The sequence below is a fragment of the Apis cerana genome, linkage group LG1, assembly GCF_029169275.1.
Source record: "Apis cerana isolate GH-2021 linkage group LG1, AcerK_1.0, whole genome shotgun sequence".
Taxonomy (NCBI): domain Eukaryota; kingdom Metazoa; phylum Arthropoda; class Insecta; order Hymenoptera; family Apidae; genus Apis; species Apis cerana.
Genome location: NC_083852.1, coordinates 20,037,708 through 20,062,506, shown reverse-complemented (window position 1 = coordinate 20,062,506; position 24,799 = coordinate 20,037,708). Strand labels below are relative to the sequence as shown.

The window sequence follows — 24,799 nt, the reverse complement described above, 5'->3', positions numbered from 1 at the left end:
TTATCATCGAGAATGAATTTTATAAATATTTCACTCTATAAATCGAAGAACAAAATTTCAACGAAGTTCATTGTTCAAAATTTTCTTTATAGTTATATACTTCGATTTTTTCACATAACAAAGTGTTCAGAAGGAATTTACGATGTGGAAGGTTCGGGACTTGCATCGATATAATCGATATCCGATGGCGTTGCAGTGCTAATCCGTCTTCCTTGTCTCGGAGATGCACTTATGCGTGTCTTCACGTTAGCAGTCGATACGCTCAATCGGTTTCCGGTTTGCTGTGCTGGCTGTTGTTTCGTCCTATAATTATCGAATTAAATTTTTTTATATAATAAATTCGTTCGTGGAAAAAGAAATTAATTAATATTTAAAAAAATATTCGATAAATGTTGAAGAATAAAAATTTTTAAACTTCTTAGAAATTATGATTTTATGATTATAAGGAAAAAAATGACACGAATCATCCTATTTTTTTCATTTCATCGAAAACGACAGAATTTTGTATCGGAAAATTATCTAAATCGAACATTTTGTACACCGAAGAATACGACCTGTTATTGCATTTGACTATCTCAAAAAGCGAAATCAAAACAGGATATATATTATAGGATATAGGACCGATCGTTGATATTATATTTAATATAATAAATATGAAATATACTATATTTTATAGTCTGTTAATAATGTATAGTTACATATTATTCTCAATCGATAGGTTTTTTGTTTTTAAAGGCATAAAGATCGTCTGAAAACATATCGTTTATTCAGAGACTTTATTCGATTAATTAAAAAAATTTACGATTTTTTTCATAGATTCGTAAAGAAATAACGTTGCAGATAAAATTTTCCAAAAAATATTATATCGCTCTTTCGAAATTTCACTTGCATTTGAAATTTTGAAAAAAATTATTCATTATTAATCTTTTCTGTTTATACTAATTTATAGTAATGTTCTTACAAGATATTAAAAAACAATAAAACATCCAATAAAATGATAATAATTAAAATTAAACGAGTTACAATTCATTTCTAGAAACGAAAACGAGAAAATCTATCCACGATTATTTCATCCCTACGTCTGAGGATGCTATTTTTAATTACAAAAACTCCATTTATTTTTCTCATTAAATTCTCTCTCAGAATTAATATTAATATATAATAAATAGTTATCTTAGAATTACTTTTACTTACGATTATTTATCATGATAAGTCATTAAGAAAGAAAAAAAAAAGAATGATTAGAAGATAGAACAATAATTAAGGAACGGTTTAATTTACTTCAGTCTTTCTTCGGCACCCTTCATGGCAGTGTTCAAATCCTCCTCCCACTGTTTCTCTTTTCTCTCTCTTTCCTTCCTTTCCATCTCACGTTCCCGATTGTACACCCGATATTCCGGAATGAATGTTAATCTTCTAAAATCAACGCTTGGTCCGGCACCTTCCACGAATCCAACCGTGTCTTCGGGTGGATGATCGACTTTCAACGATCTATAAACATTCAATATTTTTTTTGTCAAGTGGAAAATTATAAGTACGATCGCTAATAAAAAAATCAATGGATTTCCCTTGTTGATTTACGATTTTTGCGAATTGATTTATAAAAGTAATTTCTCGGTGATCGATAAGAGATTTTATAAATTGCGATTGGTGATGGGAAAGTCAAATTTAAATTGGAAAGGAAAGATATCTTGGAATTGGAAAGGGATCTCTATGCTTTACTTAACTTCTTTATTTTTTGTTAAAAATCTTCGACTATTCATGGTTTTTCATTTAAGAATCTGTCTGAAGATAAGATATTTTATCCAACACGTTAATTAATTATTCATTACTTTATAGAATATTTTATAATTTAGAAAAAATTTTCAATGATTATCTTGATAATAAATTATAATAGAATTTTCTTTCACGGAAAGAGAGATTCTCACGATGATCGATATGGCAGATTTAAAGAGGTTCCGATAAAAACGAGAGTATTGGAAGAAAGGTCTCTGTGTTTGATTAATATCCTCGACGTCAATTTCTTTTCAGCAAGAGGGAAGATCGCACGATATGAACAAGTATCTAGTAAGTAATTCCATCCTCTTTCGAGGTCCGCTCACCTTTGCTTCGCGAGACGCTTCTTTTTTTTATGCAACGGTTTCGTCTCAATAATCATTTCCTCTAGTTCGAACGTCGGATCGCAATTCAAATGGTCCTTTGGCGGTGTGAACGATGGCTTGATCTGTTTGTTCAATACTTTGTCAAAATCGAGTTCTTTCATAGCGTTCACTTGCTTCAGTTCCTTTAACGTTGATATTCGTGCACCTGGTGCCAAGGTTAACAATTTATTCAGAAGCTCGCATATCGTGGAACTCCAGCCAGTGGGTGTCGGTCTTTCATCCTAGAGAATGTTTTTTTTTTTTATGTCCTTCAAATCTTTTTATTATTTCAAAGTCTGTAATGAAGATTAAATTATAGATATTTATCCTCGAAAGAATGTGACTTCAATATTTTCAATAATTTTGTAAGCAATCTATTTTTAAAAGATTAGAATTTACGAAGAAAATTCCAAGATTATTAACAGAAATGGATGAATTTTCCTTCGATGTTTCGTGTATATATTTTAAAGGAAAGGAATATCTTGAGAAAATGATACGTCGGATTCCGTCACTAAAAAATAAATTGTAAAAAAAATGTGGTTCGATATATAAGAACTTCCAAAGAGACAATGAATAATAATGAATAAAAAGATTTCATTTATTATTTTACTTGAAGGATCTCCAAAGCTTCTCTGTATGTCGTAGTGGAACAAAGGGGATAAGGACGTTCTCCTGCGAGAGTTTCCCAAGCAAGAATTCCTAGACTCCACCAGTCTACGGCATAACTGTAGCCAAGAGTACAGTATTCCGACAAGTAGCACATGTAGATTTCTGGAGCTATATTAGAATATATTAGACAAAAGTTTAATCTTAAGGAATGACTAAGCTTTCTTGAATAAAAATATTAAAAATGAATAACGATGTGATAATTATAAGACGAAAAACATAAATCTTTGATGCAGATATTGTTACATCATTAAAATTTCTTCATTTCACACTTATTACTTATTTACAATCTTCGTTACATTTGTTAACATATTTACACATCCATTGAGTTTCATCTCTCTCAATCATGCATTATTCATAGAACTCGAAACAATAATGATTTAATAGCTTTATATCAATTGACCATATAAATGTAGCGATCAAAATATAATTAATTCATACCTATGTATGGTTTTGTTCCTGACATCGACGAAGCTAATTCTCCACCCTTCAGCACGGTTGCGATGTTGAAATCTGTCACGTGGGCGTGTCCTAAACAGAATATAAACTTGATAATCGCACCTTTATTTATTTAATCATCTCTGTATTTGCTATTTATTACAAACGTAACATAATCACAAGAGAGAAACACTTGATAATCGTGTGATTCGAATTCATTAAATTATCATCATCGTTGTTTTATTCAACTTCACTTTTTTTTTTATCCTTGCACTATGGATAATGATACGATTTTGATTAATCGTCAGCTGGTGATCGTTATGTATTATATGTATCACGTGACGCAAACGATGTCACATGCGTGATTCAGTTTCGAGAATCGAATATCACGCTACTTTTTACGATCGGACTTTTTTGCGGAATTTCTATGTTACCTGAGTGTTCCACTATCCACGAGAGATGAGATATGATATTTCAGAGCAGACGAGTGGAAAATATCGATCAATGTGCATTCAGAGTTAATTCGCATTACACTTGATTTCTTATTCGTTATTTTTATAACGATCATATCTTTCTCATTATTTTCCTTTCTTTCACATTTTTTGGATATTGTCATTAGAAATTATCATTAATCACTAATTAGAAATGAGATTATATAACATGATTTAAAGAATAATTTAAAAAAATGGTTTGACACGTTTAATAGAATCAAAAAATAAAGTGTAGGACAAAAGATCATCGAAAGGACGACGAAAGATAAATTTCGCGGTTCGATGGATAAAATGAAATGGAAGCCTTTTGATCAAAATTAACATTGAAATCTTTTTTCAGGGATTTTTGAAAGCTCACCAACGCATCTATCGACTGATGAAAGAGTTAAAAGGGATAACGGTGAATATACGAAGAATGTTTTCACGAACAATGAGGTGAAAATATGGCTAGCAAGATGAAACGCGAGCAGAGTTGACACTCAGTCTGGGTAATTTTAAATGATGCAGAAGCAATTTCGAAGCGCAAACAACTCGGGCAAATGCAGCGGGAAATTAGGGTCTTCTTTGAAGTGTGAATGTCCTCGGACAGTCGTTTTTTTCAAACGATTGAATATCTCGTTTTTATGATTTTTTTCTCCGAATGAAAAATTTTATTGAAAGAGAAAGAATTATCTTTTCCAATTTTGAGATATAAACTTTTTATAATATATACTTTTTTAATCCTAATATTAAATAAAATATTATTGATATTAAGTTGTTGTTTAGAATTACAGATTCTTAGTCTGTGGCTGATTCTTTTAGAGATCGCAAAATGATATTTTTGAGGCCAATGAAAACTTTTAGCGCTCGTTTCTTTATAAATTTCTTTATAATAAATAAAGTTAGAATTAAATACAAAATTAAATACAAGTAACTTGTGATCTGTTGAAGCAAATATTAAAAAGATAATAAAAATTCACCATACGATTATATTGAAATATTTTATGTTTGCTGTATTTTTATTCGATCTTAATTTGGATTTGAAAATAAAATATCGTATGTATCTTATAAAAAAAATATATTTTTATAAAATTATGAAAAAAACAAACTATTTTATTATCATAAAAGGAAGAATAAGTTATTAGAATTGCTATACATGCTATATAATTTTTATGTAAGAAAAGGAAAATTCTAAAAACAAAAATAATTGCTGATGAAATGATTTAGAGATGAAAGGATTTTTATATCTTTTTATGAAATTATGAATAAACGTTAATTGTTTATAAGTTTTAAACAAAAATTGGCATGCTCTTCAGAGGATTTAAAGAGATTTGTTCTCGAGATAATAAAATTAAATTTCACCTCCATATTCTTTCGAAGCTTTGAGGTTGTGAGTAAAGCGTGCTTACGTTTTTGTAGTTGAACGCGAGAGCTTTTTCATGTTGCGTCAAAGGATGAAATTTTCAAAGCACGTGGCTTCGAGGTCGTATGGAAAGCATAAAATTATTTATGAGCTGAGTCAGCCTGTCGCGACTAATAGAGAAAGAGAAAGAGAGAGGGAGAGGAAAATGACCGGATCTGAGGCCTACGTCACCGGAATATAACGTGGTACTTTATTGTAGCCGTTCTTTGACCTTTGATGAGCAATCAAAAGCGGTTCTCCATCGATACATCTTCTGGGAAAATTCTTTTCTAAAAGAATTCGTGTTATTTGAGAAATGCGTGTTAATTGAGATTCGATTGATCATTATATGAATATTTATTAAATTTAAACGTGGTACCTATTGGATTGATATGCGAAAAATATATTATACATAAGTAATCAAAAATAATATTGATATATTCGTGTTGTTCCAAGTTCGAAGTGACATTAGGAAATTGAAATTAAAAGAAAATGATTTTAATTAATTCTCTTTCGTTTTCATCTACCGAGGAAGAAATAAATTAAAAGAAGTCATATGAAAACAACCATTTGCTCGAGATAAAATTTCATTTTATAATAATGAAAAAATCTTGAATTAAAATTTATTTAGTTATGGAAATATATATTTTGTTTTGTTATAAACTTTATTTATTTACGAGAAATTCTTTTTAAATTTCATTAACATTTCAAAAATGATTTCGTAATTTTGATTTTTGAAGCTTCATTCATCTCATTAAATATCCATCTGTTTTTTATCGCTTCATTTATAAAAAATGTAATTTAATGATAATTTTCGCGGAGGATCACGTATTTACGTTTATTAATTTTACAAACTTGTTGCAAATAATTGTCAATAAAAACTTTAAAATTGTGTGATGTTTGTTCAAGTAAAATAATAAATTTTTCAAGCTTTCAAGCAAGTATTCTTCCTAAAGTTATTTAATATTTTTATTTTTTTATTTTTAAGTTTCTCTTTGAAAACTCGAAAAATATTTCTGAATTATGAATGTTGGTCACTCTTGAAATTTTATCATATTTTTATCGATGAACAGAATTATACAATAAGAAAAAAGAAAAATATTCGTCGTTGATTTGTTTTTTGAAATAAACAAATATTTTGAAATAAATAAATATGAAATGGTTTATCAAAAAATTGATATTGTATAAAATATATATGATATATATATAGCAACTGATCCAATATAAATTAAAAATTTTATCGTTCATATTTTTATTATTATATTTAATATATTTTTTCGCATAGATTATAAGATTTCTTGTCTTTTACTAAAAATTGAAAATTTTTGACATAACTCAAATATTTTTCTTCTTTTTTATGTAGATACATTTCATTTTTCCATCCATGGAATTGCAGCACGATATTAAATATTATCGAAAAATCGTTTGAACGACACCAAATCGAATTCCACCGAGATCAATTTGAAAATCTGATTGCTGAAAAATCTGATCGTTAGAAATTAGATGTTTCACATATATCTAAATAGGTGTGTATTAAGAATATGGATTTTTAAATTTTTAATGCACGTTATATGTATTCCGGATATATTTGAGTTTTATATATGTTCGTGTGATTTTAAAATATGTTCAAAATCAATCTCTATTAAAAATCTATAAAATAGTATAATTAAGTCTTTGCAATTCGTTCGAAATGAATTCACAGATTGGTCGATTGCTATGTACATAAATCCTTGTAAATCAAACATAAACGGTTCGGTTGATATTCAAACGAAATAAGCATACGTTTGTCTACAATGCTGGTTTCTCGATTTACAGAATTTCGAATCCTCGTTTAACTGTATGCAACTCAGTGTCGAATATGCGTTTAATGAACGTGTAACGTCAAGCTAATTAAAAAGGAACTATAAGTCGATTTCAAACATATGAATCCTTTTAATTTAGTTTTCATTTCACTCATTTCCAGTGGAAATGATATTTTAAATGAAAAGAGCAGTTCACATTTTTGATCATCGTTGATCATTATTTATCATCTGTTTTCAATTATGTTGCTTCTAATTTTATATTTTTATTCGATTATTTTACTATGTAGGATATGTATTATCTGTACGAAGTATAATTTTATTTTAATTCGCATTCCATTAAAGAGAAAGAAATTCTTAAAATGAATTTATTTATCCGTATTTCCAACTTCCTATATATTTTTCAGAAATGGCTATTTTAAGATGGATCTTGAGTTGAATCAGATTAAATGCGGAATTTCGTTCGAGAGAATGACGGATTGAAATTTTCATGCATTTTTCTAATTTACATCATATTTTTGTCTTTATTTAAAATCGTTCAGCCGATGTCTGTTCATAAATAGTTCCAAAAATTAAATTACATTTTTATATTTTAATTAATATTTGTAAAATGTTTGTTATTAATTTAATTCTAATCTAAATAATGAAAAAATAAAAAAAAGTTTAAACAAATAAGTTGGCTCAGTTTCGTAGTTGATATATTTTTTTATACTTAACCAAGTATAAATATATATCGAGTATCGATTTCTCATTACAAATAAATGAAATAATCATATAAATTGAAATTAATTGTACAGCATAATATATTTTATATATTTTGCATTTTAGTATATTTTGCAGAAAATTCTTTTTATCCTGTTCGTCGACAAATCGACAAACTTATTAATAATAATGAAATATCCTGAATAAAATATATTGAAGTTAAGGTATTGCACATCAGGATAAACGATAAAATCATTTGTCGTTTCATTCAATTATTTTTTTTCTGCAAATTGGATTTATCTTCGGGTTATTTTCCACTACATTAATACGCAACTTTACTACGGCATTTGATATTTACTGTTGTATTTCCAGTTGTCCTTTATCAACTTTTCCTTTATTTCTTTATTCCTTAATCTATTTGTATTTATGTACTTCTTGTACTTGTCATTATTTCGTTTTCTTTCTTCCAACACTGTTTTCTGTCGCTTTTATCTTATTTATTAAAATGTCTCACGGAAAAGCATTTTGAAGCTTTGGTTATGAAAGATACAATGGAAACATAAATGAATGAAAATTACATTAATACCAACAATTCAAAGAATTCGAAGATACTTAAATAAACTAGATTTGATTTGATTTTTTCAAATTTAATTCAACCTTTAAGCGAAAAAGAAGTTCATTCATATGTGAAAATGTTATTTGAATCAATTTAGATAAAGTAAATATAAAAATTGCATATATATACATATAACTAAATTTATAATCATAAGAAATAAGAATAAATAAAATAAAATTAGAAATTTATAAAAAAATAATACATTCTATAAATATATTATCTTTACTTCAAGTATTCTTTTAAAAAGAAGCTTAAAATGGACCAACTTCAATTTAAACAAGTTCACTAATCCGAATGAAATTTTAATCAGCATGAAAAAACCTTTCAGATTATTCTTAAGACCTCTATTTAAATATTACGCGATATTTCTCGAGATATTTTAATATTTCCCTTGAATACCATTTTCATAAATTACACGCCTAAACCTTTATATTACTATATCGTTTTTTCAATTGCAATATGCAATTCGATAACTTATGGAAAATAATTATTAAGATCAAGATTCATTATAAAATATTATTTCATCATTGCAATATAAAGTTAAGAGCAAACGAATGACATCTTTAAATCTTCTTAAAAGAGAAATAAAGAACATTCAAAAGAGAATTTATATATTTGTATTTTTGATACTCATTTAATCTTTATTAAGAGAAAGAGATTTTCATCTATCTTTACATGAAAATCTTTCAATTTTCCATTACATCCTAATTTTATCAATCTTTTTTAGTATCGTACGTTCCACGTTCCGCGATATTTCCTTAGTTAATAACGCGATAGAATTTAAGAATTGTTTGGATAGAATGTCTATTGTGGTTTGTGTTGAGAGAATTTGTAGCGAGTATTCACAATTTATAATGGAACGAGCATAATGTAATTCGCATTATCTCGGGAATGTGCCTTGACCGGCCCACGGGTGTGGCTAGTTGTTTTAACAATAACTCCCACGCGAATCAATAGTACGATAGTTTCGGAATTTTTTTTAGTTACGAAATTTACAACTATCGATTTGACCAAGGAAAATATTTATCTCTCGAGTTCTCTAACGAATTTATCATTATTCGAGAATTTTTCTCGAGAACGTGGATGATAGCGGTCCAAAGTTCAACCGTGAATCGCTGAATCATGTAGAATTAATTCGCTCTATGAAATTTCCGTTAAAAACGATGACCCATTTAAACTTTTCCGGTGTTCTGTTCTAATTTTCAAATTATCCATTGTTAAAAGGAAATTAAAAGCACAGATATCGTGTCTACTTTACAAATTGCCACGAAAAGGAAAAGAGAGGAATATTGCTTCCTCGACAACTTTTTCTCTCAATAATTGTAACCAGACTCTCGGCCAGAATCTTCGTTTTTAATCATTTTCACGATGAGATTTTCAACGAGAATGAAATTTCAGAGCGATTTCTTGAATTATTTTGGAATGGAGGAGATTTGTCGGATTGACGGAGAAGAAACGAAAAAAGTCAAATGAATTTTTAATGCAAAGGTTGAGACATACCTTCCTCGTCCAGTAGAATATTATCAGGCTTTATGTCACGGTGCACGATATTGTGACTTTGCAAATAATCCAGAGCCAAACCGATCTCGGCGACGTAAAGTATTATGCTCTCCTCCGTGAAGACGACCTCTTGTTGGATGTGGTATCTCAGGTCACCGCCGAGCAATAAGTCGGAAACCATGAAGAGGTCCTCTTCGTCTGTAAAAAGGAAAAGATAAAGTAAGATAAAGCAATATAGGTAATATTGCTTTCGATAGTCCAAAATTTTAAATTTTTATTCTATAAATCACATTTATAATTATGAAGATTTTAATAGATTGTACAAATTTAAAATAAAAAATTAAAAATTTAATAGATTATTATAAATCCTATCTATGTAGAGAATAATAAATTATAATTTTTATTTTAACAGAATATTATTTTTAAAAGTATGAAATTAATTCATAAATTTTTGATATTTTTGCTTTCTTTTTAAATATAACTTTGTAATTGCGTAATATAAAATAATAAATATTCAGATACATCAATGTTTTTATTTTTCTATTAATATGAAAAATATTCGCACACGAAATTATATTTTAAATATGAAAAAACGATAAAACTTTCAAGCTATATTATGTTTTAAATTTTCAATAAAATCAAAACTTTCGAGATATTTGAAATTCCTTGTAAAATATTATACGAAGATAATTGACTGGATCTATTTGTATCTCATCATCGTTTCATTTTTTATCTCCTTTAATCGTGATACAATTTATCAATTTTGTCGTTCAACAGTAAAGCAAGCAAGAAAAACAAATGTAAAACAAGCGGAAACTAAAGAAGAAAGATCGTCGATCGAGTTACCTTGCTTAATATCTTTAGCACCCTTCTACTATGGAAAATCGATAATAACGAGAGATGGAGGGTTGGTAAGCCTCGTTCGTGGCATTCGAGAGGCAGTCACGATCAGCTTACCTTGGAAACTGAACCACAGGTTTACCAAAAAGGGGTGTTCCAGTTGTGACAGGATTTCTACTTCGCGCGCGACGTTCTTCAACGCGCCTCTTGCCGCGCATTCACCCTTGTGGACATACTTCATCGCGTACATATTTCCAGTACGATCCCGTTTCTGCACTATGCACACCTATTCAGAAATAATTAATTGCTCGTTACCGGATGAGCGATGAATTACGTAGCTGCCACCGGCCGATTGTTGTTCAATAACAAATAAAACCCTTGAGCTTGAGAGAGAATAGGGTGGATATTTGCTCGAGAAAGAAAATTGATGTGACGTAGGAGTAACGGAAATTTTCTAGATCGAAAATTCCTACGTGTTTCCTTATTGATTGGAATAAAGACACGATGGATAAAATTTCTGAGTATGAAATTTGACCATCGATTGGAGTGAACAATGGTGATAGAATTATTTGCAATTAATCGTTACACATGAAAATGTAATAGAAGAATAATTATCGATGAGACATCGATTTGAAACGTAAAAAAAAGAAAAAAAGAGAATAAATACCACAGAATTTTATTATTATAAATTGGTGAATAAATTTTTCAATATTTATGATTCTCAATGAATTCAATTGATGAAAGGAATATAGTGGAAAATTTAATCGGTCAGTTTAGTTCTGAATAAAGTTCGTTTCAAGGGATTCAGATAAATAAAGTTTTTCTGACATGTTAATCGTCTTGCGGAAAATCATCGAATTTAGATCAAGACTTTTGATAATAAAAATACTGTTATCTGATAGTGTTCAAAAATCAGATTTTGAATACTATCAAAAACCATTGAAATATCTTGAAAAAATGAATCGTATCCTTTTAAAACATACAAGCAAGTATTTGTATATATATAAAATTGTGAAATGTTGTTAAAGCAATTAAATTTAAACATTTTAATTTATAAATTTTAACATAAAAGTTAAAATTTAAATTTAACTTTGATAATTTCACCTTACATGATCATTGGTTGAGTTTTATTCGATAATTTTTTGAGTTTTAGTTTTATAATTAATTAAATATTTTTTAACGTTAAATGTATTATTGGAAATATAAAGAATAAAAATAAATACATTTTTAAAGCTGAAATATTAAAATAAAAATAGAAAAAAATAGAAATGATTAAGTAAAACTGATGGACGTATTCTAATTATTAGCTTCAATATCAAGTAATAATATAAATTGAATTATGCATTGTAATCTAATACGATTTCGATAATTGACCTATTATTATAATAATGTTATTTCGTGCATTAGCTCGATATTATTACACGATTATTCAAAATAATGATCACATGTTCCATAATCACGTATCTATTTCAATTATTAAAAAAAAAAAAAGAAAAACGTATATAAAAAAAAGAAAAACAAAACGTTTCTTTTAACTAAAAATTTTTATCACTTACCTTTCCGAAGCTTCCTTTCCCGATGGCGCGTAGGATCTGAAAGTGATCAAAATTCACTGAAACGAGAAACAAAAGAGATAGAATTAATAATAGAAGAATGTGTTTATCACATTTTAAGGGAAATAAACATTTCCGTATGGAAATTCCATTTCGACATGGAAAAATGTTTAGGATACAAAGCCGCCGTGTTATTTCACAAAAGACCAATTGAACGAAAAATTACACACGCGTACCGGAACTCACGCTGGTTATCTAAGCGGAGGACTGTGACAGGAAGTTTATCGTCGTTGACGTTGAGACCATCTCCTGAAATCATATTGGCGTATCCTGTTTGTCATTTTCCGAATGAATCTCAGCTGGTGACGAAACAACTTCCAACCATTTGTTTTCACATATGCAAAGGATCACGAAATTTTGAATCGCGAGCATTTGACGCGTAAAACGCGATTAACGTGTCGCCTCTGATGGCAAAATGATTTCGTTCAATTTCCTTAACATTACTAATTACATCTATAAAGGGAGACGTATTTGGATAAATTGGATCTGAAATAGTTGCACAAGTTTACCCGTTAAGAAGTAATAAGTTCGTAATAAGTTAGGGGTGAAGTTGGGTGTTGATAGAACTGTCCCTTAATAGAGTTATTTTAACGTTGAACTCGAGGTTGAATCGAGTTCTTGTTTTTAAATTTTCGCTAATTAAAACGGAGATAAAGCGTATTTCCAGAAATTTTTATATATCTTCGGACCATCTATTCTAAGAAGAAATTCTCCTGCATTCTATATTCGCGAAACAACATTAATTTTAGTTCGTTGTAACAAGATATTGTGAAACACAATGATTATTACGAATATTGAGCTCATCGAAGTGGAGTTTTCCTCGACAACAATCTATATTAGCTTGTATAATATGTACGTAACGTTGTCTTAAAGTTCTACAATTTAGTGATATCGGTAGTTTCTAACTAATCTAACTTTCCCTTCGGAACTAAATTTGATAAAACGTTATCATAAATTCTACGTTTCGATAAACTGTTGTTAAATTAACGAGGAGAGAACGCTTCTTATACATATACGTTTTCCTTTACGTTTCCACCTTAACTCTTCTTGGAAGCTAACTCTTCGAAATTAACGATAAACGCGCGTTCGATAAAAAAACGATCTCACCTTCTTCCCCAGGAGTAGGCTCGTTTCGTGACTGGTTGGCACCCATTTTTGTCCCTCAATGGATACGTGACGCGAGTGCCGGTGGCCGGTGTAACGTGTAGCCGAGAAAAGACATCCACTTGGAATTCTCATGCTTCCACCCACTCATGTCTCGGTTATTCATTCGATCGAATACTTCTTTTTTTTTTCCCCCTATCTTCGATTTCGCGTCTCTATCCGTTTCACCACAACTGCCACAACGAACTCCTCCTTGTCGTCCTTTTCTTGTCCGGATCGCTTAATCTTGTTTCTTTCTCTTCATATTCCCTTCAGCCTCGTGTCTCTTTATTATTAGATATCTATCCGAAGGTCGTTTCTTCCTGTCAAGATTCCTCCGTCGCTATTAATGTCACTTTGTTTCTCTCATTCGATTTCCTCGTCTTTCACCCCTACATACAAAAGGTTGTTTATTTTTTTCAACCACCTCCAGTTGCACTCTCTCCTCACTTCGTCGTCTTCTTCGCCTTTTGTTTCTAAACTCGTTCTTTCTTCTACTTCGTCATGGGCACGAAAATATATCAGTCGAAATATGTCATCAATTTCTTACGACGTTTTTAACTTTACTTTTAAAGTTTTTCCGTTACCTGGCTCTTCCCATTCGCCGTCCAATTTTCCTGACTTTAGACACTTTGAAAAACTTTTCAATCCTCGAATCCTATTTCCGTCACCTTTGTGACTCTCCGTTTTGATTTCTCCGTAGACTTCTCTCTTGTTTGTTTCTCTCTCTCTCTTTGACTCTTTTCGTTCCTTTATCACTTTATCGCTTTTCGAAAATTCAAATTTCGAAATTCCTGATTGTCATTTCGACGAGATCTTTGGAAAATTCGCCGATGATTCCGAATGATTGATCGATCTAGATGCCTGTCCCGTTCATTATTGCCGTGTTGATTCATGGATTAATTAATACCGGGCTTACGCTAATTCGCGGAACAACGGCGGCCGGAAATGTAATGGTTGTTTGGTGGCGACGGTCGATGGCTTTGGTCTGCAACCAAGCAGAAATTTATCGGTCAGAAAGATTTCATGGAAGCCGGTTAATTGGCCAATTAATCGTCAATTTGCGTTCATGGGCTGGAAATCGAGATTTCATTGATTTTTACCGCCAAGATGTAGGCGTTCCCTATGAAACCATACAAAATGGAAATCGTGCGAATTACCTTTCGTAGAAATTTCTTTCGCAATTTCAAAGCAATTTTCAACGATTCAAAAATAAAATACTCGTTAGTGAAAGCTAGTAAAAAAAAAAGAAAAAAAAAAAAGAAAGAAAGTACAATGGTCGTTTGGTAACAGAGGTTGAAAATTTTTAGAATCCAATTTAATTGTTAATCGAAAACGAAAAAAAAAGCAACGAAAGTTTGAAAGAAAGCTTCTGCGAATAAAGGATGAGAAACCTTGTAATTGCAAAAAAAAAATTCTACGAACAATAGGGATCTTTGCATTTTGTGATTGGAACATGCAACTTTTAATAAAATTTCTATTAATTAGCGCTGATTTTATCGCAGCACATTGTCCTATGCGTTTTAAGATCGTTAATTCTTTTTATAAAAGTTCCGCTTTTATAAAAAGAAAAGAAATTTCAGTGAATATGCTTGGATGAATTTGAAAAAGAAGCTTGAAAGATTTTTCAGAATTTCACAGTAAATAGAGGCATCGTTAAACATGATTATTCGATTCAACCGGAAAGAGATGAAAGGGCGAGTAAATATAATTTGCATACTCGCTTAATTCTCGTTTGCCAAAGTGCTACTTCCCCTCTTTCTTTTTCTCTTCTGGAATTAAAGCAACGGATTAACAGAATTTTCATATTTCATATATTTCAAAGGGCTTTAAGAGTATATGATAAAAAACTATTTCTTCCTATTTTTTTAAATATTTTCCGTTTGTTTCATTTCGGTTTAAAAGATAATTTTCGATATCAAGAATCATATCAAACATATCTTGATTTTTTTCTTCCATTGAATACGAAAATTGATCGAAATTAATTCTTCTTCGATCCTAGCAAAAATACGAAATAAAATTTTTCTAACACCGAATTAAAAGTCGAATTACGTTCTTGAAAATTGTTTCTTCGAGAAAACAATGTGAATATCTTCAAATCGATTGAAATTTCGATAATTATTCAATTTTAATCTTTTTTTTATTTTATATTCATATCAATTTTATAATTCCATTTTTATACTATTATAAAATCCAATTTTAATGTAATAAATATAATGCTAATAATACGAAAAATCGAAGATTTACAAATCAAATATGATTCGATAAAAGCATAGATTACAATCGCAATTTTCCAGCGTTATGACAGATCAAGTCGATGCAATTTCTTTCGTCCATTCGTTCAAGAACGATATTTGTGCTCGTTTTATTCCATTATTCGCGTTTATTGTTTCAGCAAATAAAGATTTATTGACCTCTGATATATTACGAAACTCTTTAATATCGACATGCGCGTGTACTCTATTATTTTTCTTCTCTTCCTTCGTCCCTTTTTTTCAGCGAAATGTATTTCGTGAGATCACAATAAACCGGGAATCGATGGAGCGGATAATATCAGCCGTGTTATGATTTCTTATCACGAATTTTATTCTAGATGTACGTTGTGTTTCATAGATCTTGTCTGTGAATGATATTAAGGGAATCTTTTCGTTCGATAAAATATTTCGTGGATGAGATCCACGTAATATCTGAAAATGTATAAGAATAGGGAAGAGATATGGAATATATTCGAAGGTGAAAATAAAATAGGTTAGTTCGATATATTCGATGTAATTTATCGTCGATCTACCGTGATTTACACGTGAAAGCATCTCACAATCATATGAGTGCACGTTGCTTGATTAATTCACAAGTTTTTCATAAAATTGTGACCTTTGATCGATTTCTATGTCTAATGCAACATCATGTACATTGAGATGAAATGTCAAGTATCAATAATTTTCAAGATATATATATATATATACAATATGTAAAAACAGCTATCAATTCGCGGTTATTCTAGTTTCATTTCTCATTCTAGCTGTTATTCATGAATTCTACTGGAAGTTGAGTCATGAAATATTCAATATATATATAAAAATCTTTCAATCATAATGTTCATGCTATTATCTATGCTATTTAATTAAAATTAGATAATTAGACTCGCTTAATATTGAGTTATAGTTAAAACAAAGTATCATACAAGAAACGATATTGTATCATAATTTCATCGTTATTTTCTTTAAAATTATTATTATTATCGAATAATTAAAAACTTACTATCAAAGTTAATCTAAAAAACGAAGATAGATTAGTAACTAGGAAGAATTGGACAGCATCGTCAAATTGTTCTTTTTTTTTTTTTAAGTTCTCGTAGAAAAAACCAATTACAACTGTATGAATAATTGAAGGATCAAGAAATCAATGACTAGAAACAGGTGAAAATATCGAAAGAGTACGTAGTTCCAAAGTAAATGGAAAAAAAATTAATACACAAAAAGTGAAACGATTGGTAACGAATTTTTACCACAATTTGTTTTTATAAAAGATTTCAACACGTTCATTCGACGATTCGTCTTTGGGTAGAATCAGGAAAAAAAAAATCCTTTTAAAAACGTTTTCTTTTTAAACCTTATGAATCCTTTCCCTTTTTTTATTTCTTTTTTTCATTTTCAATCTATTCATCGAATTCAACATTCTCGCGAACCAGAAACGGGTCTTTCATTGGAAACGGAAACAAATACGGGCAACCGGAGGAAGTGTATATCGTAAACTACGGACGAATCGCGCGGCGCCGGAAGTGGAAGTCGGCACGGCGGATTGTTTGCGCGGCTAACGAACGCGACATTAGTCGTGCTAATCCCACCAGTTATACATTGTGCCCGGTGCATACCGTTTGAAAAGCGACCTCAATGTAAAAAAGAAATGAGAAAAAAAAGAGAGAAAAAAAAGAGAGGCGCGTTTGACCCCGTTTTTAAGTCACTTTTCAAGTAAGGCCGGAAACCCAGCGAAACCAATTTCATCTCGTCAAATGCTGTATTCGTAATTTCGAATTTTTTTTTTTTCTTTAAATATAGACACATAAGTAGAGTGAAACGAACGTAACCCGGAAGTACGAATAACTAAAGATACGATGGTTACGTTTCATTTTCTATTCCGTATCTACCGTTTTAAGTAAGTAACTATTGACTGTACTTCCGGTTTCGACTTCATTGTTAGAAGTTGTTAGAACATATTACATATATTGTTTCGCTCACATTATTTATTTATTATTTATTAGAGAATAATGTAAGAAAAAGTTTAAAGATTTAAAAAAAAATCTAAATAGTTAGATAGAGAGGAAATAAACAAGCATATTCCGATTTAATATTTTAATTAATACGATGTTTTCATGCGTTTTTACAACGATTTAAAATATTCAAACGTATTTCTTTCAAAATAGACTGTACTTATACTTTGTATCAAATCATTATTGCAATAAATAATCGATGAACATATATTTTGTACTCGTGTATTCGTTTAATTTTCAATTTCAATTATTGGCAAATAATACTTTTCTTCTCAATCAGGTTACAATATTTTTTGCTCAATTGTTGCAATTTTGTTCGCAGTGGTTCATTATTTTCGATCATTATCCTTTCAATTTTCGAATCGTGTTTTATTCTTTCGAAATCGTTGTTGTAATAATTTACAAAATACTCCATGAGTATACTGATTAATCGTTTATTTATATTCGAAACATAAATTGTCCCACAATATAATTCCTTTTCATTGTAAATGTAAAATATAAAATACGTATGGATCTATCGAAATGGAACTTTTTTTTTAACGTGTATTATTTCAGACAAGCGACATTTTTTTGACAAAATCCCACGCATTGAAAATATTATCGATGCAAAAAAAAAGACGCGAATTTTTCCCCTCTTTGCAGTACCTATATTTTTTTCTCCTCCCTTTTCTTTTTTTTTTTTTCAATATAGTTGTTCATTTATACGTATGAAATTCGAATATATTTCTTTTTCTACATTATTAAAACAATATCGGTTATTTATATTTCATTTAAGCCGATATAAAAATCTGATTCATATAATATCCTTTTTTTTTCTCGCTTTTTCATTTTATCATGCGATGGAAAGAAACGAGAGGCTCTTTAATGCCTAATTGAACGTTAATTTTAAGATTCAGTATTTTCCAGAAATCAAGTATTTTTCATTTAGTTCAATTTGATTAACTTTGTTTCATTGATAATATTCTTTCCTTTTACGTCCATTTTGATAGATATGCGAACTCCTGTATAATATTCCATGAAAATCATCGAGACAAAATTCATAACACAATAATGAAAATGTAACAAGAATGCACCACGTAATTACTTCCCTATATATAATAATATTATGCAAATATCTACGGAACGATGCAGCAACATCGATCGATCACGTTCAACGTACAGAATTGATTTCACGTGGATCGATCACGGTTTCTTGACTCATTGCTGAGAGAATTATTGTTCAACGAAGATGGCATTAAAACGATATAGAAAATATAGAAATAATTTTTTACAAATATTACGCCTTAATCTTCATTCGAGATTCGAAGAGAAAATCATATTGAATGATACCTATCATTTCATCTACATATAAAAATCAAATAAATTCTTTTGGATAAGAAACAAATTCTCTCTAAAATTCCGATATAGCACACGTATGGATACTAAGCAAATTATTTCATTGTTAATTCTGTAAAACGTTAATTCAAATTTCGATTACCGATTCGATGCGTGTTCACAATTGATTAAATCATTTTTAATCGAACCATTCGTCAATCGCGATTTCCAGCTTCTGCACGATTTTCGAATATATCTCATATTCGTTGCACGAACACTCTTCAAACAATTTCAATCATTCTGCCACGTTAACTATTTAAATCTCACTAAAAAAAAAATAATAATAATAATAAAAAATAAAAGAATAAAAAATAATATTCACTCACTGATTCGTATACTAATTTCCTAATCATCAAAATCGTTTCATCTACACTCATCCTTCCATCGTTTTCACCGTACCAAAGAAACATCCGATCGTCGAAGCAATTGAAACAGGAATCAAAAGCGCAATGTCAACAATGTCGCGCACAAAAAGGCTACTCTTCAACTAATTCTTCGTCGCACCGTGAAAATTCCCGCGATAATGATTGTGTGATATTTGTCGTCGAGTGGTGCGCGCGCGATGGCTCATCGTAATGGATGAAAATCGATCGACAGACGAGAGTGAGAGGATCGAGGCACGATCGGTAGCGGAAACCGCGCGAGGAATAAATGGCGGAAGTTTGGCGGTCGCGGTCGCGGTCGCCGCACGAGTGTCGATGTTCCTGGATGGTTCAACGGAACGACGCTCGTGTACGCGAGTGTGGTAACGGCGTCTGCGCCGAGACGTCGCGTCGCCTCCGTGGTTGCGTTTCAAGCGTGCCGTGCGTGTTTCGGCGCCGCGGCGCGTCCTCGAGCGCGTTTATTCCGGATGGAGTCGGAGAATCGTGGACGAAGAGATTGTGATATAATTGATCGATGTTGGAATTTGTTGAGTGCATGTACGAGACGATAAAAGGATGACTCGAGGAGATCGTTCTTTTGACGTATTGTGAGAAATAACGAGGGGTATTGAAAGAGTGGATTGGTTTTTTTTTCGTAGAGTGTAAGATAGCTTCTTCCTCTTGGCTAATAGCGTGTAAGTTGTTGGTTCTTAACGAGAGGGAGAGGAAATTTTTATTGGAACAAGAAAATTTTTATCGTAAGATGGAATAATGAAAAGGGATCTTTGTTAACGATTTCTTCGTGGATGATATTTTCTCGTTACGAGGGTCACCTCTGCATTTTTTTAAATGAGTCTATATATTTTTTTCTTTCACAACGTGATAGATGAGCCGGAGGATCCATCGGTGTGAGCTCGAAGGATATTAATAGCCGAGAAAGATCGGAATTCGTGTTTCGTTATTTTATACGAGATTTCTTCGGTTGTTTTTTTTAGTTACAATCGATGGAGGAAGTGTCGTGGATTATTGAATTAAAACAACACTGATTGTTTCGATTTAGATGCAACTTTCTACGTTTATTGATAAAGATAAAGTTTAGATATAGACGCTATCAGTCATATATATTGTATTCCACTTTCACAATAAGCATACTTTAATCTAACAATTAATCTTTTATATTTTCGTAGAAAGTATTGTTGTTTTATCATTTATTTATCTTGAAAATTCTTATGTTATTTCTCTTATTATTAAAATTCCATCTTTGTAATACCATTATACGGTTTCTTCAATTTACGAAATTCCTCTTCTTGTGCTCTGATGTTACTTTTCATTCTAGAAATTCTTTAACCTTCTCAAACTTTCCGTCAAATAGGCTTGACATTTTTTTCTTTTACAAATTAGTTAAAAATTCCTCGATGATGGAATTTTAATACTCTTTTGAATATTGAAATTTATCAAACTATAAATTAAATTTATTCACATATAGGGACAACGAAGACCCTTCAGGTGACATAATTTTTCACCATCGATCCTGAATGAACAATGTTCAATCATCAGAAATGATTTTGGAAGAAGTAATCACTAATTTCATTGACCGATCTTTTTTCTTTTAATTATAAACATTGGAAGCCTTCATTCATTATGGTAGATAATCGATTAAATCGAGTTATTGATAACATCGATCAATTTCTGATACTTTGATGCTTGCTGAAACAAATATATTTTTGTAGAAATGGATTAAAATCTTCTAAAGAATGAAAAAATGTGAAATAATTATTGCATTGTCCTTTTTTTTAATGTTACGAAAATAATCAATAAATTAATAAATATAATATAAATTTATATATATAATTGAAATATTTATTAGAGATGAAAATTACTAAAGGATCAAAAAATTAAAAATAAAAAATATACGATAGAAAGTAAGATATCGTACATCTTAAGATTCTTATAAATCGGAATTATAGGATATTTGAAATATGTACCAAGAAGATGTGGATCGTAGTAACTTCCGGATTGGACAATTTCTTGAAGAAGGAATGCTCTCATCGAACTCTCTATTCTTTCTTCGATCCCATCTGCATACTCGAAATCGGATCGAGGACGGAATTCGAACAATAGAAAGACTACTCATCCGATTCGGTTTTTATCCGAGTACTCCATTTCAAACGCGTCGAGAACAATTATTCGTCGCTTTTATCCCAATGTCATAAGCGATCAAAATGAATCTCTCTCTCGTTTTCCAGTCTTCATACATCTCATTTCATTTTGTCACCGCTGTATGTTCGAGCTTTACCAATTTTGATTTGACATAGAAAAGAGTCGGGGAAAAAAACTATACGCTATTAAATTATTATTAAACGATAAAAATAAATTTTTCAATTCCAGGATTTTATATATTTCAATTTTTTTTCTCGTACGTACAATAGGATCCTACGCATCATTTATTATCGTTGAAACTATATTTTCTTCGAAGGTAGAACGAAATAATACTCAAGAAAATTCAGAATAATATTTCTTTCACGATAGAATAAAATAATATTCCAAGGAAATTCAATGAAACCAGAGCCATATTTCATCATCCATCTTGTGTACGCTAAAACAAATCGTTAAGACGTTAGTGAAATGCAATAACGAGAATCTCGTTACCAGAGATAAAAATTGTTTCATCCCTTTTGGGACTCGTTCTCGCGCTTCGATTTCTCGCGGGACGTTGAAATGTTGGCGGAAGCGTGAAGTGTAGTAAAGATGACGTCACAATGGCGTTAAGGGCAACGAAGTACACAGTTTCGAAAACATGAAAGACTTCAGGAACAATGGTGGTCTTGGTTCTCGATCGTGGTTTGCTGTCGTTCTGCTTTCATCGAAATAACGAAGCTGGTCAAACGTATCGAAGCGAAGGTTGACGACAAAGTTTCCCATCGTCATCGCAGCTGCTGTCTCCGTTTCCTTTTACGTGCACACGCGGCAGACGTTCTCTTCGATCAATAGTAATTCGCATTTTTCACACACCTACGCGGTCTGTATCACATACACACACACATACACACTATTCGAACTATATGATGCCTCGACGTTTGTTTCCTCCTTTCACTTCGGTTGTTCGTTGTTTTTGCGTCGAAGGGTGTGCGACTTTTCCTCTTCGACGAACATACATCACTTCATCCCCTTTTGGTTATGGCTCGATGAACATTTCGAATTGCCTTCGCGAATTTTTCTTTTTTTATTCCTTTCCCATGTAAATTGATTTTTTGATACATATTCGATTTTAGGGATTTGAAGATTTAATGCACGTATCGTGTTTTAATTTCGTACAAAATCATTTTTATATCAAATTCTATGTGAATTAATATCTATAATAATATGGTAAAAATAGGCAAAATTTAAAATTTAAATCTAAAATTTATTAATTAAATGTTAATTATCGCGATTTATTTTTAAGTCGATATATTGTTATAAAGATATTTCTTTCAAGTTTTCCTCTGGTTTTTAATTCATATATTAATATCTACGTTTTGATATAACAAATGTACGATGGAACGAAATTACTGAGATCCGAGTTGTAATACAGTAAACAGTATATGTTTTTCACGTAAACAGTATGTGTTTCACGGAGAACATAGAGGGTAGTACATCTTTATTTAATATTCCGTTGCACACGTTTATTTGATAAACTGAACGTACCATGTAGGTTTGAGGTTTCATCAGAGACACGTTCTTTTGTTAGGGGTTCCAGGTGTTCTATGTATTACTTAGAAGCCTCATTCCCCGTATTGGTTAATGACTATTGAATAAACAATAGCTTTCGGAAGACCAGTGTAAATTGAACAAACCAGGTAAGTGCTGGTTCTAAGAATTTCATCATTTAATCGAAACATTCTTTAATCTTATCAATGTTAATTTCGTATTTAAATAATTCGTAATTTAAATAATTTCCTTTCTTTTCTCGAACAAGCTTTAGTATTTATCTTTTATTTAATTTCGAGTTAGCATAAAATTTTTAAAAAGAAATTTAACAATTTTTGAAACATCGTACGAAAAGGTCGTAATACACTGCAAGGATCCGAAAGAGGTTTCTATTTTCAAAAGAAGTCTGCGGCCGAGAAATTATTTACGGCTCCTATTTATTTTTGCAGTTTCGCCTCAAGTGGAGCTGGGTGAACGTAGTCTCTTCTCTTTTCTCCCGTTCAATCAACCGGGATGGCCAATTTAGAATAGTCTCCGATTCGTGGGAAATGGGCTTCATCGAAATAATGTTTGGAAGACGTTTCGATAAAAATGGCTACGAGTCGGAATGTATAGACATTCGCGTGATGAATATCTTTTTGTCAATGAGGTATAAAGATTTCGATATTTCAATCAAATGTAAGGGAAAAAGATGTCACTTTTAGAAATTTTTAAAATGAAAAATATCGTTCCAAGATTTTTACGACAATAGAGCCATCATATATTACATTTCTTTGTAATATATGTCATCGTTAAATACGTGGATTTATTCTTAAAGAATATTTCAAAAGTGTATTTATTTATTAAAAAAATAAAAAAAAGTAGAAATATTTTTTGGTTAAATAGTAAATGCATAAAATGTAAATTTAAAGGATATAATATATTAAATAACACGGTTTTAAAAGAATTTTATTTATCTATCGGCTGAAAACGTCTCTTTCAAAGGTATTGCAATAAGAAACAAAATTTTACCTTAAAAAAAAAACTCTAAAAGCTGAATCTCAAACCTCATCCTTCCTTCTGAAACTTTATATCCCTCAATTAACACAGGCACCTCATATTCTACATACAACGACAATAAAAAAAAAACACGATTATGAAAAAATTTTCTAATCGAAACTTTTCATCATTTTACTAAAATTCATCGAGATCTTTCATATCCCAAAGTTAGATTCGATTTTCAAAGATAAATTTAATCCCCGAATCGATCTTGTAAAGAGATCCTCGTTTGGAATTAATCTCTATTTCTATTCGAAACACGTAACGATCGTCTATCCCTAAGCCACGAGACACGTTCCTATCGAATCAATCAAGAAACCGAGCGACCGTTTCACGTAGGGATTGCGGCCTACAACAGCATAGAACACAAAGGCGGACACGAGTTGTTGCAGGATCGATAACGCCTTTACAACGCTACCGGACGTATACGTGAACGAGGCGTAAAGAGCACGATGACCAACAACGGCGTAGAACCGTGTCCCTTCGTGAGTTAAGCCGAAGTCCGCTACCCTATGTATAACAGAGGGGAGGGAATCAAGAGAGAAAGTAACTCGAGGTAGCCTCGTGTGTCTAGTAGTTTACCCACGGCACAAACTATAGGTGAAATGGTGGATAGGTGTATTGAGAACCACTGGGTTTTACCTGGCCGTTAATAGGAGAGCGGAGAGCACGGAATGTCCTCGTAAAAGCGAGGGAGAGGGACAGCGAGATTGAAGGGGATAGACGAGGAGAGGACACGGA

General features: G+C 31.0%; 1 protein-coding gene and 1 long non-coding RNA gene across 5 annotated transcripts; both read right to left on the bottom strand.

The window, feature by feature from the left end:
* Positions 1–66: 66 nt before the first annotated feature.
* Positions 67–19,766, bottom strand: LOC108004289 (serine/threonine-protein kinase 32B). 4 transcript variants are annotated; one of them, XM_017067065.3, is made up of 11 exons: positions 19,298–19,712; positions 13,918–14,318; positions 13,295–13,824; positions 12,131–12,166; positions 10,692–10,860; positions 9,735–9,932; positions 3,249–3,338; positions 2,752–2,918; positions 2,103–2,383; positions 1,282–1,491; positions 67–303 (listed from the first exon to the last, which is right to left on the bottom strand). In XM_017067065.3, the coding sequence occupies exons 3-11, from the start codon at positions 13,424–13,426 to the stop codon at positions 138–140; spliced, it is 1,449 nt and encodes a 482-aa protein (XP_016922554.2). In that variant the 5' UTR covers positions 13,427–13,824; positions 13,918–14,318; positions 19,298–19,712; the 3' UTR covers positions 67–137. The 4 variants fall into 4 exon arrangements, with proteins under 4 accessions (XP_016922554.2, XP_061943430.1, XP_016922553.2 ...); XM_062087446.1 differs by having other exon boundaries at positions 12,131–12,186; positions 13,295–14,318; positions 19,371–19,766; XM_017067064.3 differs by having other exon boundaries at positions 13,295–14,318; positions 19,371–19,766.
* Positions 19,767–20,388: 622 nt separating this feature from the next.
* LOC133667822 (uncharacterized) lies at positions 20,389–24,661 on the bottom strand. The gene is made up of 3 exons (XR_009833475.1): positions 21,758–24,661; positions 21,319–21,675; positions 20,389–21,040 (listed from the first exon to the last, which is right to left on the bottom strand). It is a non-coding gene; the product is annotated as an uncharacterized LOC133667822 (long non-coding RNA).
* Between the last annotated feature and the right edge of the window lie 138 nt (positions 24,662–24,799).

What these genes read in the sequence shown, in the direction of transcription:
- LOC108004289 (XM_017067064.3), bottom strand. Translation starts at nt 13,426, where the DNA reads ATGAGAATTCCAAGTGGATGTCTTTTCTCGGCTACACGTTACACCGGC. An exon ending in AAGCTTTGGAGATCCTTCAA is followed by an intron (nt 2,384 to 2,751) that starts GTAAAATAATAA and finishes AACATTCTCTAG; the next exon opens with GATGAAAGACCGACACCCAC. An exon ending in AAGCGTCTCGCGAAGCAAAG is followed by an intron (nt 1,492 to 2,102) that starts GTGAGCGGACCT and finishes GAATGTTTATAG; the next exon opens with ATCGTTGAAAGTCGATCATC.